General features: G+C 40.6%; 1 protein-coding gene across 1 annotated transcript; it reads right to left on the bottom strand.

Annotated features, from left to right (window-relative positions):
• Positions 1 to 2061: 2061 nt before the first annotated feature.
• On the bottom strand, positions 2062 to 4429 carry LOC128122334 (olfactory receptor 3A1-like). The gene has a single exon (XM_052757817.1). It carries the CDS (start codon positions 3355 to 3357, stop codon positions 2410 to 2412), a length of 948 nt encoding a protein of 315 aa, XP_052613777.1. The 5' UTR covers positions 3358 to 4429; the 3' UTR covers positions 2062 to 2409.
• Between the last annotated feature and the right edge of the window lie 13848 nt (positions 4430 to 18277).

Here is an 18277-nt window from a genome sequence, read left to right as displayed (position 1 = left end):
AAGAACTTCAGAAAATAAGGGATGCTGACAGAGAAAGAATAAGTTTTTCCCAAGAATGAGTCCCCTAACTGGTTATCCAGTACTAAGTGGTCAGTCCTGAAATCATATATCTACAAACAACACTTAATGAATACAGCAGGTTGTAGTCATATACTTATGCATTTATGTATATGTAACAATAACAATGAGAAACCATGAAACTGAGAGAGGGGAGGCTTGGAGGGCATTGGACGGAGGAAAGGGAAGAGTTACAATGATGTAATTATATTTTAATTAAATTTTTTTCTAAAAAAATCACTAGGCTGCACAAGAGCTTTTGACAGCCAGAGCCCCCAGCAGGCCCAGGCTGTACCAGACCTGCAATGGCAGCCACAGCAACAGGAATTGTTCATAACTTTTTGAGAGCTCTTCTCTGATTGGCTGGATGTGGTTAAAGATTTAGTTGATTATGGCCCATCTAGTCCTGCACAAAGATTGTTAACCCCTTATTGACAGTAAAATGTGTCTGGTTTGTTCTCTTTGTCCTCCATTCTTGGAGGGGGTGGGACAAGAATCAGAGTGGAGAAGGTGAGAGATGATCTTTACCCATCCACTGTTTCATTATCTGTTTGGGGTCTGATGTTTACAGGACTGTGGAAGTTTGTGTAGGAGGAGACAGGTCCAGGGACTTTGATTCTGTCTCCTCCAGGAAAGGTAGGGAGGGATGGAATTATGTGTAGGAGGAATGGAGACCTCTAACCTGGCCAGAAAGGGCTTCGAGCATCAGAAACATTCATGGGAAGTGGGATGGCTAGGGACCTTTAACCTGACTTGTGGGGTACTTTTGAAAAGTGTGCATATGAGGTGCAAAGTCAAGGGACCCCTTACTTGTCCAGGCCAGGTGGCTATGGGGTGCTGGAAGTGTGTGTGGGAGCAGAGGGTCTGGGGACCTCAAACCTGTCTGTGTAGGGTAGTCAGGGAGTTTTTGGTGTAGGGGAGTGTGGATAAGACATGGGTGGTCTGGGATGTCTTGCCTATCTGAAATAGGTGTTTGTAGATCCAGGGAAATGTTGAAAGCTAATTTTCTTATAGTTATAACACAATGTCCATGAGCTTATAAAAAGGTATATTTGAATACATAAAATATAAACCTTGCAGTTAGTGGGAGATGAAAAAAAGGAGTGAAAGAAAGACAGCAAATTGGGAGACTGGAATTATTTGCAAAATAAACAGCAGAGTTTCTGCAAATCAATGTGAAAATTGTTAACAGTCCATATAAATTCTAGACAGAAGACAAAACAAGACAATTCCAACAAAGCAGCACTGATGGGTTTTATCACCCAGCACAGATGGTCATGACAAAGGGTAGCCCTGGGTACTTTAAGCAACAGAAATACATTTTGCTACAGTTCTACAGACACAAAGTCCAAGATCCAGTTGCAGCCTTGGCCAGGTACTGATGAAGTTTCTTCTCTTGGCTGTGAGAAAGTCACCTTCCTACTGCATCTTCACATGTCAGGGAGTGAGGGTGACTGAGGGTCCTGAGTCTCACTGGATTAAGACCCCACCCCAACCTCATTTCACTGTGATCACTGACAATTTTTTTTCTTGAAAAAAAAATTTGAATGTTTGAGAATTTCATATGTGTATACAGTTATTTTAATCATGTCTACCTCCATGACCCCTATGGGATTCCCCCTGGACTCCTGCCCCAACACATCTGCTTCCCAGTTTCATGTAATATTTTACTTTTTAAAGAAATATCTCACTGTGTCTAATTAGTGTTACCTGTAAGTGCATGGGTGTGGGGTCATCCACACCCATGGGAGCATGTTTACATACCTGCAAATATGTCACATTAAAGGGTCAGAGATTACATACATGAATTGAGAAGGAATCACAGTTTGAGTCATATCATGGAAAACAAATATTTGAAAATATAACCAAACTGAGGTGAACCTCCAAAACTACATCTCAAAATAGCAATTTTTAATATTATAATAATTTTTAATTATTTACAATTAAACATTAAAGGAGTTTATTTATAATAGTCACTGTTACCAAATAGTTGGGAAGAACAGTTTCATTTAACATTGGAATAATAAAACAGTATAAAATTTGTGTAGGGTAAGAGAAAAATATACATATAAATAGCAATTTTTTATTTCATTCAGCTCAAGATTTGTGTTTATCACAATGTATAGAATACTTGCAGAATAATAAAACAAATCTCTAAGAAAAATCTTAATATTGATGCATTGTTTGTTTGTTTTCTTGAGACAGGACCTCATGCAGCATAGGTTGGCCTCGAAGTTGCTGTCAAAGATGAAATTGAATTTCTTATCCTCCTGCCTCCACTCTCGAGTGCTGGGACTATAAGTGTGCAAAACCATGCCCAGTTTGCACTGTGTTCTGACCCCCTGAGCACCCTCATGCCATGTCTCGCTTCCCTGTCAGCACCCTCCTCAGGGCACCCTGCACATCAGGGTTCCGAAGGCTGTAGATGAGCGGGTTCAGCATGGGACTTATGACAGTGTTGAGGATGCCAATGCCCTTGTCCTTGTCAGAAGCCTCCACTGAACCCAGTCTCATGTAGCTGAAGACACCTGTCCCATAGAAGATGCCTACCACAGTGAGATGGGAGCCACACGTGGAGAAGGCTTTCTTCCTGCCCTCAGAAGATCGGATTCTCAAAACTGCAGCTGCCACATGGATGTAAGAGGTGACAATGAGAATCACAGGTGCACCAGCCATGAGGACACCCAGACCAAAGAGCAGCAGCTCATTGAGCTGGGTGCTGGAACAGGACAGCTGGAAGAGCTGGGGCAGGTCACAGTAGAAGTGATTGATCACATTGGGGCCACAGAAGTTGAGTGTGGATATGGCCACAGTGTGGGTCAGTGCATTGCTGAAGGCACAAGCCCAGGACGTGGCCACCAAGATCCTCTGGACTGTGTGGTTCATGCAGGTGCTGTAGGTGAGGGGCCGGCAGATGGCCAGGAACCGGTCATAAGCCATGGCTGTCAATAGAAAGCAGTCAACCCCAGCCAGCTGATGGAAGAAGAAGAGCTGTGTGAGGCAGGCTCCATATGGGATTGTACGCTTGTGAGACAAGAGACGACCCAACATTGATGGGACAGTGACACTGATGCACCCAACATCCAGCATGGACAGATTCCCCAGGAAGAAGTACATGGGAGTGTGGAGTTTGGGTTCCACCAAGACAGCTGCCAGGATGCTTAGGTTGCCACCAACTGTGAGCAGGTAGGCGAAGAAGAAGATCACAAAGATGACTGGCTGCAGCCCTGCTGTCTCTACCAAGCCCAGAAGAATGAACTCAGTAACTGCCGTTCCATTGATCTTAAATTTGGACTCCATGAATTCCTGTTACAAGACATTTCAGAGTAGAAACAATCCATCTTTACTGTAATTAGTCAATAAAAATACACTGTTTCATATGCTAAGCCTGAGGATAAACTTCTGTGTATCCCAGGGGCTTTGTGGTAGATTGAATGTAATTGGCCCCTATGAACTCATAGGGAGCAGCACTATTGGGAGGTGTGGCCTTGTTGAAGGAAGTGTGTCACTGTGGGGGCGGGCTTTGAGGTCTCTTTTGCTTAAGCTTTGCTTAGTGTCATAGTCCACTTCCTGTTGCCTTCTGATCAAGATGTAGCCAGCACCATGTCTGCCTGCACAATGCCATGCTCCCTGTCATGATGATAATGGACTAAACTTCTGAAACTGTAAGCTGACACCTCAATTAAATGCTTTACTTTACAAGAGTTGTCATGGTCATGGTGTCTCTTCACAACAATGAAAGTCCTAAGACTCTGGCCAAACCTCCAGTTCTCTGCTTTTACCTCAAAACCTTGCCTGTAAGTTGCCTGATGGTACCATTACTTTAGACATTTCTCCCCACACCATGAGAGGTAGTCAATGGATAGAGAAGATGTGGTATATACATGCAAATAAAACAAAGCAGAAATCACCAACAGTAAAACTCAAGAGAAAGACAAATCATGGGAAACTCAGAATTAGGAGAAAATTAGCAAAGTAGGAAAAAGTGATTAAAGTCAATCATGATGACATATAAAGGAGGTTGACTCAAGTTGAAGGCCGACCCAGGCAACAAAGTGAGAGGAGAGAAAGGGAGAGTGGTATATACAAATGAAGAATTTTTATAAAGCAACAATAATCAACTATGAAATCTAAAAGTCTCACTTTGTAACAGATGCCACAATTTGATGTGAATTAAGAAAGAATATGCAGCAGATAAATTTTTGACTGAAGCACATATGCAGACACCTAGAAAAATGACTAGTACATATCTCTCAGGTCCATCAATACATAGGAACACACAAGCTTTCAGATTTATTTCCCCATAGTTTTCTTTTAATCCCAAGTGAGCTCTAATGAGTCATATTAGTGTTATGACCACAATGTATCATACATTAATATGTCATATATTTACACACACACACACACACACACACACACACACACACACACACACACACACGTTCCTCAGGCTCAAAGAGGTCCCCTCATGGCAGAGTGACTGCCCTTCCTCTCTGCTGGGTCACAGGGTTAAGATATTATTCCTCAACAGATTCAACACAGTTCAGAATCCTACAAGAATTTTTCTCAATGTTCTATGAAATAATAAAATGGCATTTCCTATATGATTTCATGATTTTGTAAAATATACTAATAACGAAACAACCTGCTGGCTTATCAGTTCCCACCAGAGTGAATCTGTGTGGAGTTCACCAGTGTGAGGCTATGGCCTGCGATGCGTAGTGTGCACATTGAGCGAATGAGTATTTTCAGGATGTTTATCTTCTACTTAGCAAGCAAACTCCTTTCTCTGACTTTACTTTTTGTGATTTTTTTGCTTTTGCAACTGCAAATTTATTTGTTTTTCTCATTTTATTATTTCTTTGAGAATTTCATATGATGCATTTTTATAATCTTCATCCCTACTCCGGCTCCTCCCAGATCTGTCCCCCTTCCCTGCCCGGCTCTTGTGTCCTCCGCTTGTTTTTTTTAAAGCTATCTAGTATAGTTTATGCTACCCACATACTCTTGGATGTGTGGCCCGCACTGAGGGGTGGTCTGCCTGCCAGGAGCTATAGTCATGCAAATTTAATTTAAAATTATCTATGTCTTTATTAAAATTAGCTTTGACACACTCACTTCAAATTTCTGTCTTCTTGTTGTTGTTGTTGTTAAAGTTTGTTCTTTAACAAGTTCTTGGCACCATGCCTGAGGGTTTTTACGTGTTCTGGGTATCAAACTCAGGTCCCCATAGGTATGTAGCAAGCACTATACTGACTGAGTCACCTGCCAATCCCCATATTTATAAAATGCCTGGTTTTCTATCTTAAAAAGTTATTCTTTCTAGTTGTGCTTTTATATGGTTGCTAACCTCCAAATTGCTGTGAGGCCATCAGAGGAAAGATTTGTAAGAAGAACACAGCAATGTGTCTGCTCATCTGGCCACTAAAGATAAGTTCTTCTAGCCAAGTGCCAAGAGGAACGTCTTAAGTCTAGGCATTACACACATGCATAATAATGAAACTAGATCCCTATTCATCATCATATATGGAAATGAGCTAAAAAATGTACCAAAGACCCAAAGAAAAGATGGGAAACTGCTAGAAGACACTTCAAGACAGCAATATTGGCAAGGCAGTTTTGGATAAGGCCCCCTAAAACACAAGCAACAAAAGGAAAAATAGACAAGTGCGATTAGGTTAAAATCAGAAGCTTCAACACAGCAAAAGAAACAGAATACACAGGGAAGTCAGACAACTCAAGAGCAAACACCCAAGTTACCTAGTTTTCTGCTTTGTTTCTGTTAGGAGTTTTGCCTTTGAGTACAGATTTTAGGTTAAGGACTATCAGCTGATTCACAAAAATTAAAAACCAATTGAAAGTATCATTTCAGAACTGACAGTGGTGGAGCTAACTAAAAACTACACCAAACAGAACCAAACCTGGACACAGTCTGAATAGGCAGTTCTCAAAGGAAGACACACAGCCAACAAGGATGTGAGACAGACTCCCTCCACAGCACCCAGTGTCGGTCACATTGTGACTAAAAAGGTTTAGAAAGCATGAAATGTCCAGCTACTTATGCAATGGACGCAGAATTACTGTTAGAAAACTAACCTGACACTTTGGGGATTTTCTTCTGGAGGGTGTTGGGGATGGAAGGCGATGATATGTGGGTTGCCTCGTGCGTTCAGGAGGGACACCAGCATCGGGTCAAACCCCTTGTGTTCTAGTCCATATGCTACCACTGACAAAGCTGTTCTAACGTGAAAGTTGTTGAACCACGATGTGCTGGTGGCCGTGTCAGAGGCACAGAAGATAGGAGTTGACTTCAGGGTGTCGGCGCACCAGGAGGTGAATACCTGACGGGTAAATCTCAGATAGGCGATGCTCTGAGACCACAGACCTGAGTGCCTTTTGCTTCTGCTGTGCCTTCACATATTTGCTGCTGCCATCTTTCTCTGGTGTCTGGTGTGGAGGGAATGGGTGTAGGGAGACCCCCACTGCCTATAATGTAGTGTGTTGTCTCATGGAAATATCTAATTCTACTGGACATTTTTACCTGTGGATTATTATGAAGAGGATTTCTTCCTAAGCTATATTGTCTAATTGATAGTAGTAATGTTAGTCTAAATAGAATTTTGATGATAAAAAATAAAACAAGGAAGTGTCACACAGCTAGAGCACATGTGTTTCTATTGAGGAGCCATATAGACTGTGGCTTAGGCTAATGATTAAGAAAAACAATTGAGTCCCAGTAGCCCAGCTAGCTTAAATTCTTTAACCTTAATGTTGGGAGATGTGTTCACAGGTTTTAGAGTGCATCATAGCTAAAACAATGCTTAGAAAATAACTTAAAGTTAGACTAAGATTTTTTTGTCAAATAGCTTCGAGGTGAAAAACTAAGAAGACAGTTAAAGTTTTAGAAACGCTCATAGTTGAATGAGGAACTCATTAAGGTCAGGGAACAAGAACAAAGCAGCCCAATTACCATTAGCTGATGTGCTTTTCTTGATAGGATTGGTTGATGACCAAAGGTGATTATTAATTCCTTGTACCCATCTCTGCCCTCAATCTACTGGTATAAAAAACTATTGATGAGTGGGTATGCACCCTGAAGATTCAAAGTAGAGCTAACTGATTCTTTTTCATAGATAAACGTTTAGGTTTGTGATTCCTCTAAGATTCCTTATAAGATTACCTTTCAAGATAAGTAATAAAGTGATTGGTCCTTTCTTTGTAACTGCAAAATGCAGCCTTCCAGTAAAAGAACTGGCTAAGAAAAATACTTTTCTTGCTTACACTTTGTTAATCAATAACAAGTTGCTTGGGTATGCATTTATGTGGGGTCTTGGGATAATTTGTTTTTCACCTGTAATATGTAAAATGTTTAATCATGTATGCAATATAGAAAACATGCTGTTTTTTACTTGTATTCATTGTAATCATTCACTTGAAAAATATAAGATAACCACATTGTAATTTTTATATTGCCTGAAAGATTTTGCTGGAGTATATAAGCTGTAAGGGAAAGAATAGGATTAAAATGAGTTAGAAGAAAAAAATCAAGAATGAGAGAGTTAGAAGGAAAATATCAAGAATAAAGATAAAGTTGGAAGGAAAACATCAAGAAGTAGAGAAGGAAATCAGGAAAATAAAGAATAGAGAATGCAAAAGGAGAATAAAGAAAAAGTCTGAAGGAAACTATCAAGAGAGTGTGTGAGTGTCTTTCCCCTTAACCCCCTCAGATAAAAAAGTCATAGTACATGCTAACTCTGTGGATTCCTTTTGAGCCCTGCACTTCTGGAGGCTGTCCCCCCCAGGCAGTGATAATGATGCATGGTGGCCATGGAATTAAATCAACCATGAAGCTTTCCTGATGCATAATTGCATGTTCATCACATTACAAATGACAGAGGGCAATGTTTTTAAAAACTAGCCACTTAAATAAAAAGATATTTATTTATTTGTAGTGGCGTGCATTCACGTGGTGATTTGAGAGAGTCAATTCTCTTAATCTACTATGTTAATCCTGGGGATTGAACTCCCGGGGCGTTGAGCATGGCAGCAAGTGCCTTTGCCTGCTGAGCCATCGTGCTGGCCCACAGAGAGCAATCTTAACAGCATACAGCTACAAATGTCCCATTTCCTTTGTGAAGATAAATGTTGGCTGTTAGTATGATGTCTGCTTATCCATTAGAGCTTTTCCCTACAGACATCCCATTTCTTTTTACCGTTATCTCTGGAGCAGCTCTGATTCTACCCCACTGATCCAGCAGACCCTCTGACCACCTACCTCTCCTCTCCCAGCCAGCAGTTGACCCTCTAAACATCCCCTATCTACACAATTAATTTTCTATATGCAACTTAGACAGAGCAGCAGCAAATATGGGCACACAGGATAGTTGGCAGAGTGTCAATCAAAGTCCCAAATAAAGTGCCCACAATATAGTGACTATCTGCTCTGTATGTGAGTTAAGGGAGGGACATTCAATTTCTTAACCCTTACATTGTCTAAAACCCCCTTAAGTCAATGGTCACATTCATTGTTGTCATCCTGTGGGTCCTCAACATAGACTTAGAACTGATTCAGTAAGCATCATATGAATTGGCACATTAATAGGAAAAAGGCATCCCCAAAGCATATCAAATAAGCAAAGAATAAAATCCTCCAGCTTGCTCTCTCCAATACAAGTTAACTAAAGTTGTAAAGGTTTTGTGCTCTTCAATTTTCTTTCTCCCACCTCTCTCCGATTGTTTTGCCTAGAATGATTTCTTTATTTCTTATCTCTTAACTTCTTTGCCTGGATGAAAATACACCTCCCCAATGGGGGTCATCCTGGTTTCTCCTAGCTCAAACTGCTTTCCACTAAGGTCCTGTAGCACTCCGACTGTGCCCTCCCCTAATCTCTGCTACCCTCCTGTATGACCACTTCTCTGTAGGGCTGCGCTCCACTGTCGCTTGTGAGAAGAGTTTCATCTGGTTTCTCTTCCACATTCTCAGTGCCTGTCATCACAGTTTATACGCTGTGGGTTTTCAGTATTTCCAAAACAAATGCAGAATGAACTTTGGAACTAAAGCCCACGAGACCAGCACGATTTCAGTGCAGGGCCATTGGACCGGACTGCAGGGGCTGGGAGGGTCTCTTGGATGACCCGGAAGCTGTGTAATATGAGAAACTGATGTGAAGTACAAACTTGAGGGGAAGGCACAGGTGCACTGCTGTAGTCTTAATTCCTTTGTTCATACGGGATGTTTCTAAGGACTTAGGGAAGAACTAGACATCTGACTTATCCGGCATGATTTTTTTCCCCAAACAGCCCCAAGTTATTTGTCAATTAGGAGGGCAAGACCCTTTGAATAAACAAGGCCAGACAAGAAGAGTTGGCCTCACAGAGAAGCCCAGCAACCTGGAACCTACTTGTCATTTCCAAGAGTCTAGGATGAGCTAGGTCTGTACATCCAAGAAGTCTGTCTCACACAAGGTTACCATGGTGACCTTAGCAGAAAAGGCCCCCTGCTATTCTCATGCATCCAGTCTGAGATGCAGGCTTTCTTAATTGTACCTCAATGACTCTCTGATGATTCAGGCAAACTCTCTGGGTCTGATGATAAAGTCTCAGTTGGGCCCTCTGATGAAGTCAAAATGGCTCCTTGAGGGACAGGTTCAGGCAGAAAGGCTGGATTCTCTGAATGTGCTTATCTCCCATTAGAAACAATAAGCAGGTTTCACCCAGGAAATTTGCCCAGACAGCAGAAGGGCCCTGGCCTAGGTGACCCCAGCTCTTTCTTTCGTATGATGTATTATCTGAACGAGACTTTCCCTACTGAATTCTCTGAAATAAGAAGTCTTCCTCATTTGGTAGCAGACCAAGTGACTTCTCAATGAGCAGAAGGGAGCTCCTAGGAATACTTACTCACCTGTTGCACGTACTGTTGGTGAACAAGGTTTTTCTGGAAGAGAAAGGAGAGAGGGAGGCACTATGCAGGCCCTAGTCCCAGAGAGCAAGGCGGGGTCATATAAGAAAAGGAGTGACAGAGAGATGAGATCATCCTGCCATGGGGCTCCATCCACTGAGGAGTCACTCTCCAGGGACCTCAGAAATTAGCCCTCCCAGGAAGGAGGAGTTTGGGGAACTACAATCCAGAAAGTATCCCTGATCTTTAATGAACCCAATAATGATGCTTTGTGGCTTTTAACTCTTTTAAAAAGGTCTCACACTCAATTCTGTACTCTACCCCTCATATTAGTTCCATGAGCATAACAAGGGAGTTACCAATCCCCATTTTCACATGAGGACGGTTAAATCTAGCTTATTCCTTTCTTTCATTCACTGTGGAGCTAATGGTGGTGCCAAAGTGCTTTGTCCTATGCTGTCTCTGACCCTAGTGTGAACTCTGAGCAGAAAGAAACCAAGTCCCAAGTCCCAGTGTTTTGTTTAACCTGGAGATGAGAAAGGAGCACAAGAAAAAGGGTTTTTCTTGAAACTTATATGCCCAGTCAAGAGTCCTCATGAATGCAATGCCTTTCCCCTCAGGGCCGGGTTAGCAGAGGACCCTGGGCTGTGTGGAGGGATCTCATAATGGAATGGCAGTAGAAGACCTGAGCTGAGTTAGGAGGGCCCCATCCAGAGATGCCGCCAAGCACTATGATTTCCAGGACCTTAGAAGCTGAGGATCCTAATGATGAGATTAATAGCAGATGGCATGGACCTTAGTAAGCCGTCTTTCAGTGCCCCAATCTCAGTTAACAGGAATTTCCCATCATGATGAAGAACGTGCCTTTCCCCAGTTACAGGACCCTTCTTCCCTTTGTATGATTTTCTGGGGCAGCCTGTTGTGAGATGAAAAGCATTCATGTAGCAAACAGACCTGCTGATTTTCTTAATGAAAATAAATATTTTCATCCACCCAGGATTGGTCTGAAAATTAAATTAGCCATACATAAAGTGCTTATGAAGAAATCAGCAAATACTATGACTGATAAAATAACAAAAACTGATAAGTTTTTTTGCTGATGTATCTTACTTAATCTTCCTGAAAGCTATTTAATGTAGCTTCAATATTTTCCCAACTACAGGGAAGGAAACAGGCTCAAAGGTGTTTTACTAGTTTTCCCAATGTTAATGTGGCAGAGCTAGGGACTCAAATTTCCAGAGTTTTGACAGCTTTCCTTCTCCCACCTGCTTGGAAAAATTATTTTGGCCATATCTCCTAACCTCAGTGGTTCTGTTTCTGCCTTCAAGACTGAGATTGGTGCCACCACTCTTTAGCTATTTCATGATGCGGACCTGAATGTCTCCATCTACATGATGTTAGCCAGTGGGAAGGCATGAGAGGCCACATACTCACCTTCAGGTGTTCATCATTCTTCTTGTCCAAGTGTCCAATGTCTGTTTCACAGTGAGGAGCCTGAGACCCACAAGCAAGGCATGTTAACTCTGGTGTCAGCACTGTACTGGAATTCTATCTAAAAGCTGCCTTTACCTGTGTTGTAACATTCTGTGTACTTGGCTGCTTCTGCCCATCATAACATATCTTAAAAGAAAGCATGTTGTATTTTATCAAAATTAGAGAAATTAACCCAAACAACAAATCAGAAGGCCTGGAAATTGTAGTAGTACTTTCTCGTCAGGACTACCAGCCTGCAAATAATGGCCCAGAGACTTATTATTAATTATGAAAACTTGGCCTTTAGCTTAAGCTCTTATAACTCAAATTAACCTGCTTTTATTAATCTACATTTTGCTACATGGCTTTTGCCTTTCCTCAATATGGCATATCCGACTTGCTCTGAGTCTGCTGGCAAAAATCAAGTGCCTAGATTCCTCCTCCTCTTCCTTTCTCTCCCCAGAAATTCTACCTTTCCTCTCCTGCCTAGCTATTGGCCGTTCAGTTCTTTATTACACCAATCACAGCAATACATCTTCACATAGTATACAGATATTCCACATTTCCCCCTTTTGTCTAAATAAAAAGGAAAGATTTTAATGGTACATAGTAAAACTATATCAAATAAGAACAATTGTCAGATAGGAATTACATTCACAAAGTCTAGCCCATACATATTTGGCAAATTCAGAGAAAGTATTGTATTATCTATCCTATCTTAGTTAGTCTAAAGTTTTATACTAAACACTAAAACACTTTCTAACATAACTTGTATTACCATCCTAAAAATATTTTTTTTAGATCTTAAAACTTCTTTTTATATAAACAACTTAAGCTTTTATGTCTTTCAACCTTATGGACTTTACTCCTCTTTTGTGAGTTGTTATTTTTTAATTTGGTAACAAGGAAAACTGTAACTTTAACCATCTAGTCTTCAACCCCATCAAAGACCTGAGAAGGATATAATATTACCTGAGTAAACAGGAAGTACAGAGCAAGCAACTTCCAAAACTATACAAATGATGGAAACAGATGTCTATCTGGACAGTCACCCCAGGTTCCTCTGTAATGTTGGGGCATCCATCTTCAACCTACAGGCCTAGAATATCTGACAGACTTTTCTGTGAAGCAGGAATTTTGAAGGACTGTCTTACCTTGTCTTGGCAAAGCTCATCAGTTGCCTTCCTTTGTATCCTGCTTATCCAATTTGCACAGCATACTGTCGAGCATTTGAGGCAAAGGAAGTTTCTTTGCCCAGTGGCTAATTTTGCCACAATGAAAGGAAACTCCATATGGAGGTTCTTCAATGCCCATTGTAGCTAGAAGTTTTCTTGCATCCCACCTGGTCCTGCAGCCACTTGGTCCCAAGTAAACACACAGAGGCTTATATTAATTATAAACTGTATGGCCTATAGTTCAGGCTTATTATTAACTAGCTCCTATAACTTTATTCAACCCATTTCTATTAATTTAATTTTTTTTTTGGTTTTTTAAGACAGGGTTTCTCTATGTAGCTTTGCACCTTTCCTGGATCTTGCTCTGTAGACCAGGCTGGCCTCGAACTCACAAAGATCCGCCTGCCTCTGCCTCCCAAGTGCTGGGACTAAAGGTGTGTGCCACCACCGCCCGGCCTCTAATCTATGTTTTGCCATGTGGCTTCATGGCATTACCTATTCTCTCACATCTAGCTTCACTTTGCAGTGGCTCACAGCTTCTGCCTGACTCCACCCTTCTTCATCTCCGTCTTCAGTTTGAACGTACTGCCTAACCTTATTCTGCCTCACCATTGGCCAAACAGCTTTAATTATCAACCAGTAAAGACAACATACATTCACAGCATACAGAAAGATATCCCACGGCAGCCCATCATCCTTTTTGGAAGTAAATTGGTGCTGCCAGGATCAGACATGCCTCACTGTCATGAAAAGCCTTATGTTATTTAATATCTTAAATTCCATCGTCCATAGGTCTCTAAAGTGTTTGAAGAGCATCTATCTAAAATATATCTGTTTAACCTTGAAAACATACTAACATGACTGTAAGTTTGATTGTTATAGATGACTAACTACTAACCTGTATTTCTTAATTATCCTAAACAGTTTGTAATAGTAACCTTTAAGGTTAGAACCTCACATTTTAAAATGAGCTGGAAAGGTACAATACCTTAAACAAGAGTAGAAACTTATATACAATATGACAAAAATAACCTTAAATTTGTATCAATATACAAAAAATCATACCAATGTAAAATATTTGAGACTAGTAGTTGCTTTTTAGTTTAAAAGTAGATTCAATAATCTACCCTTTTATCCTGTCATTGCTATATTCCCTCTTTTTTCTTTTCATCCTTTATCCTACCACCTTTTATTCAACACTAAATAGGAGAGAAATAAGGATAGGAGAAAGAAAAAAGGAAGGAAAGAAGGAAAGAAGAAAAGGAGGAAGAAAGAAAGAAGAAATCACTTAATCTAAACTTCTTTGCTTAGTTTCCTCCCTGACCATGACCAATAACAACTTGTAACCAACCTCCCTAAATGACAACAAACATCCATAACTCACTGAATGACCAAAAACTGCCCACTCCACTTCTCGGGAATGTGAATATCATGTTCTTAAAATTTCTTCCTTTTGTCTGGGGATGATGGCATATTTAGGGGAACCTGAGAAAACTGAGATGATGGTCAAGTCCTGGGAGAGCTAGTTGTATCATTTATTGTCCAGTTTCTGTGTGATGGGAAAGCACAGTGCTTAACTGAAGTCCAGGATAGAGTAGTCTGTGAGGCTGAATCATCTTAGCTAGCCGCTTTGAAGGTGTCCTGGATGCAGATTTCTGTGGAAATGGCAACGGAGGCCTTTTCAGAGGCTGGATCATCTGGCCTACTTCTCTTGTCTTCATTGGTTTCTGGTCCTTTTTTCTGAAAACACACAAACTTTTAAAGGTAACCTATATATCTGCATTAATACAAGTATGGAATGTGCAGTGTGCACTAGATAGCTAAAGATAAAAGGCATCTCTCAACCTTGTAAGTCAATTTGGACTGTGTAACCAAACTGTAGTATAAATCTCTATCCATGCCATATGAAAGGATGGCATGCAATAATATGAGGACTTTGTAGTCAACAAGATTTATTACATCTCATTCAGTCTCAGAGTTGTTCCCAAGTCAAGGGATCAGCATATATGTGACCTGTCCTGTAATCTTTTGTTTTTCTTTTTCTCTCATGTCTGTAGCCAAGATCCTCATGGGGCCTCCCCTGGTCAAATCTGATCTATTAACTTTGAAAGAATCCATAGCTTTTTGTTTCCAGTGGAAACAAAAGCACAACCTCTCCCCCAATGCAACATATTGTCTGACTTCCATTTTCAAGCCAAGACATCCCTAAAGCATATAGGCTCATTTAATTCAGCAGTCCCTTCCACAATCCAGTGGCTCTCACGAGCTGCCATTCTCTGTTCATTACCATTTTTTAAAATTAAAAATTAACAAAGCAACATGTAAGGTCTAAACTCTCTGTGTTATAATAATTTCCATCCTTACTAGGATTTTTTTTAATATTGCTATACTCTGTCTTTAAAGACTTCACTTTAGTATTTTTAAACTAAAATTGTTTTCTATGACTGTCTATACACATTTCCTTTTTTCCCACACCAGACCACCTTTTTAAGCATATTGTACCTTTCTAGAAGTTTTTTGTGTCAAGACCTGTCTTTCTGCTTGTCTGCAGCATTCTCTGACCATGTGAGCCAAGCCTCAAAGGGCCAGTCTGTCCACCACATGATTCTGCTTAGCACATGGCACTGGCAAATGGCTCAAGCTCACAGGTAGCAGCTGGGAGCTACATCTCTATATACTGTGAGAATCAGCCCACCTGAGAGACTGTGGGACTAAGAAGTCACATCTGACTCCTTGTACAGAACTTTTCTAAGCTTTCTTGAGCCTTATGTTTGGATATTCAAGTCCCACATTGGGTGCCATATGTAGTAGTATTTTCTTGTTGGGATCGCCAGCCTGCAAATAATGACACAGAGACTTATTGTCAATTATGAAAGCTTGGCCTTCAACTTAGGCTCTTATAACTCAAATTACCATGCTTTTATTAATCTACATTTTGCTATGTGGCTTTTACTTTTCCTCAATATGGCATGTCTGACTTGCTCTGGGCCTGGTGGCAAAATTCAAACACCTATATTCCTCCTCCTCTTCCTCTCTCTCCCCAGAAATCCTCCCTATCCTCTCCTGTCTAGCTATTTAATACACCAACCACAGCAGGACATCTTCACACAATGTAAAAATATCCCACAACAGGAAGTAATCTGTAGAATCTTGACGTATACCATGTATATAGAGAGAATGATATAGTCTATAAAGTTGTAGAAAAATGGACAAGCCTTTTAGTAAACAATACTGGTAAAGTCCAAGATGTATAGAGGGGGGAAAAACACTCAATAACTTTTATGTCACATACTCAATGTTTAAAAATTCAAAAAGGGTTTTGGTTTCAATCAGTGAAATACTTATATTAAGAATTAAAATGCAAAAATATTAAGCTAGGTGGGGTGTCACCTGTAGTTCCAGCACTTGGGGGTGGAAGTAAGAAGATCAAGAATTCAGGGTCATCCTCAACTATATAGTGAGTTTGAGGCCAACCTATGCTACATAGAACTTATCTAAAACAAAACAAAACAAACCTAGCAAAAATTTAAGTTTATTCTGTGAAATACATTTATAATCTTTTGGAAGATTTCTATTTCTTAAATCCAGAGGACATCAACCACAAAAATAGACTGAAGTATTTACTAATAGTAAATTCTCCAACTTCAACCTATTATGACTATTTTCCAAGTGAAAGGACAAGATACACATTGAGTTTTTCAACACACATAATCATTCTAAAAATATCCAAAGTATATTAAAACCTTCTGTAACCAATGAGAAAAGACAAGGGACCTACCAGAAACCAGGCAAGAGGTGAAAACAGAGGAATCTTGGAAGAAGAAACAGAAATGGAGGATGAACTTAAGAAAAGAAAGATGGGAGGAGCTTTGCATGTGCATGGCCTGAAACTGGTCATGGGACTGTGAACTAGACACTGAAGCTCAGAAGTGAGAACTGTTGACTAGGTCATATAGCAAATTCAAACCCCCATGGGAATATTATTTCTGTCCGTTAATAATTGTTGGATGACTAATGCAGAGGTGCTTAAGCAAGGTGAGGATGATCGTCTGTACTGGAGGTTGAGGAGCTCAGGACACTCACTGCCTCTTCCATCTTAGTAGTGTACAAGGCACGGCTCAGCAGCTCAGTGGAAGAACAGTGGGACAGTGGCTGAGCTCCAATGGAGGCTCTCTGTTCTGATGGTTACTTCCTCGTCAAGGAAACCCTGATCTGCAATTGACTCCACACTCCTATCCTAATGAAAGCCTTTAAGGTCCAGCCTCAAACACTTTCTCCCAGAGTTTGAAGGAGACTCTACAACCAGTGAAGAAACTAATCTGAGGGATTGGAAATGAATCTGCTCACATGTTCTTTCTATCCATGTCTCTTTATTGTTCTGTCTCTGATCTCTCTGCTGTTCCCTCTTTGTTCTACCCTAAGTCTTTCAAGTTTCCAGTTTTTATACACATACAGTCAGCAATTCTCTGGTGAAAGCAAGGTCACAAGGCTTGAATTCTTTCAGGGTCATAAAAGGCAGATAAGAGTTTACACCAGGCAGTGACTGTCAGACTTTCTTTATGACTCAAGGAGGGAGGGATTTGTAAAAGCCTCAGTGAACTCTTAAAGAGAACAGGGTCAAATGAGAGGGAGAGAGGCCTTAAATCAATATGGAAGTCTAAGAAGGTAAAAGAGGAATCTGTGTGTAATACCGCATTCCTAAGTGTGGTAGATAATAAGTTCATCAATACACTGAAGTGAAAATTAGTATAAGGAGTTAAGGACTTGTTAGTGTGAGGTTAGCTTGGGTCAGTGCCTCCCTGTCTGCTGGTGGGGTGAGCTCAGGGCACACTGGTACCTTATCTATCTAAAGGCTGTGCTTGGGTGTCTGAAAATATCTCAAATGAAATACTTTTGTCTGGACATTTAACACTGACCAAGTGCCTGTCAATGAAGGCAATTGCAGGAAGGCAGACCTCTAAGTTTATGTTGGAAAAAAGAACAAAGACCTAGATGTGGAAAACAGAGGTTTTGACTGTGTGAATGTTTTCCAGTGCACAGTTGTAAAAGTAATCCAATACATCAATGCATGGGGGAAATTGTGCCCAATAAATGATCAATCACACTGCTAAAAGCTTGTGGGAATTAAATCCCAAGGTTGTAACAAATGAGAAAACTACAGCTTCACACAAGAAATTCACAGTAAGAAACAGCCTCATTCAAAAGGCAATAATGAGTGTTGACGTTATTAAAGATTGATGTGTATCAAATCTTTGGGTATCTCTAATCATTGTAAATAGAATTTAATTTACTTTGAGTTGTATTTGAGTATGTTATAGGGTATTTTAGAGCATTCTAACTCACACAGAATGCACAGTTTTCTAGCAGACATCTTAGTTCCATAGTCGGCCTCATGAAACTCCTCCAAGTATTTTAGCATACAGACTACAGGGGTCTTAACTGTGCTTGGTCCTGCTCCCAATCCTGCAACAAACTCACAGGCACACCAGAAAAACAAGACCCCAACGTAGGAGAAAAGTACAAAAAGGGAAAGTGCTATGGCAAATGGATAAGACCAGACAAATGCAGAAATACTATGGCCACCTTTCTTATTCACTCCTGACAGTTTTCCTGACTAGTTGGATGAGGGAACATCTTCCGTCCCTGGAGGCTGGGTTAACAAACAACTGTGTCT

This window comes from Peromyscus californicus, unplaced genomic scaffold (assembly GCF_007827085.1).
Source record: "Peromyscus californicus insignis strain IS unplaced genomic scaffold, ASM782708v3 Scaffold_3__1_contigs__length_106647218, whole genome shotgun sequence".
Lineage (NCBI taxonomy): Eukaryota > Metazoa > Chordata > Mammalia > Rodentia > Cricetidae > Peromyscus > Peromyscus californicus.
This window is presented reverse-complemented; position numbering and strand designations above follow the sequence as displayed.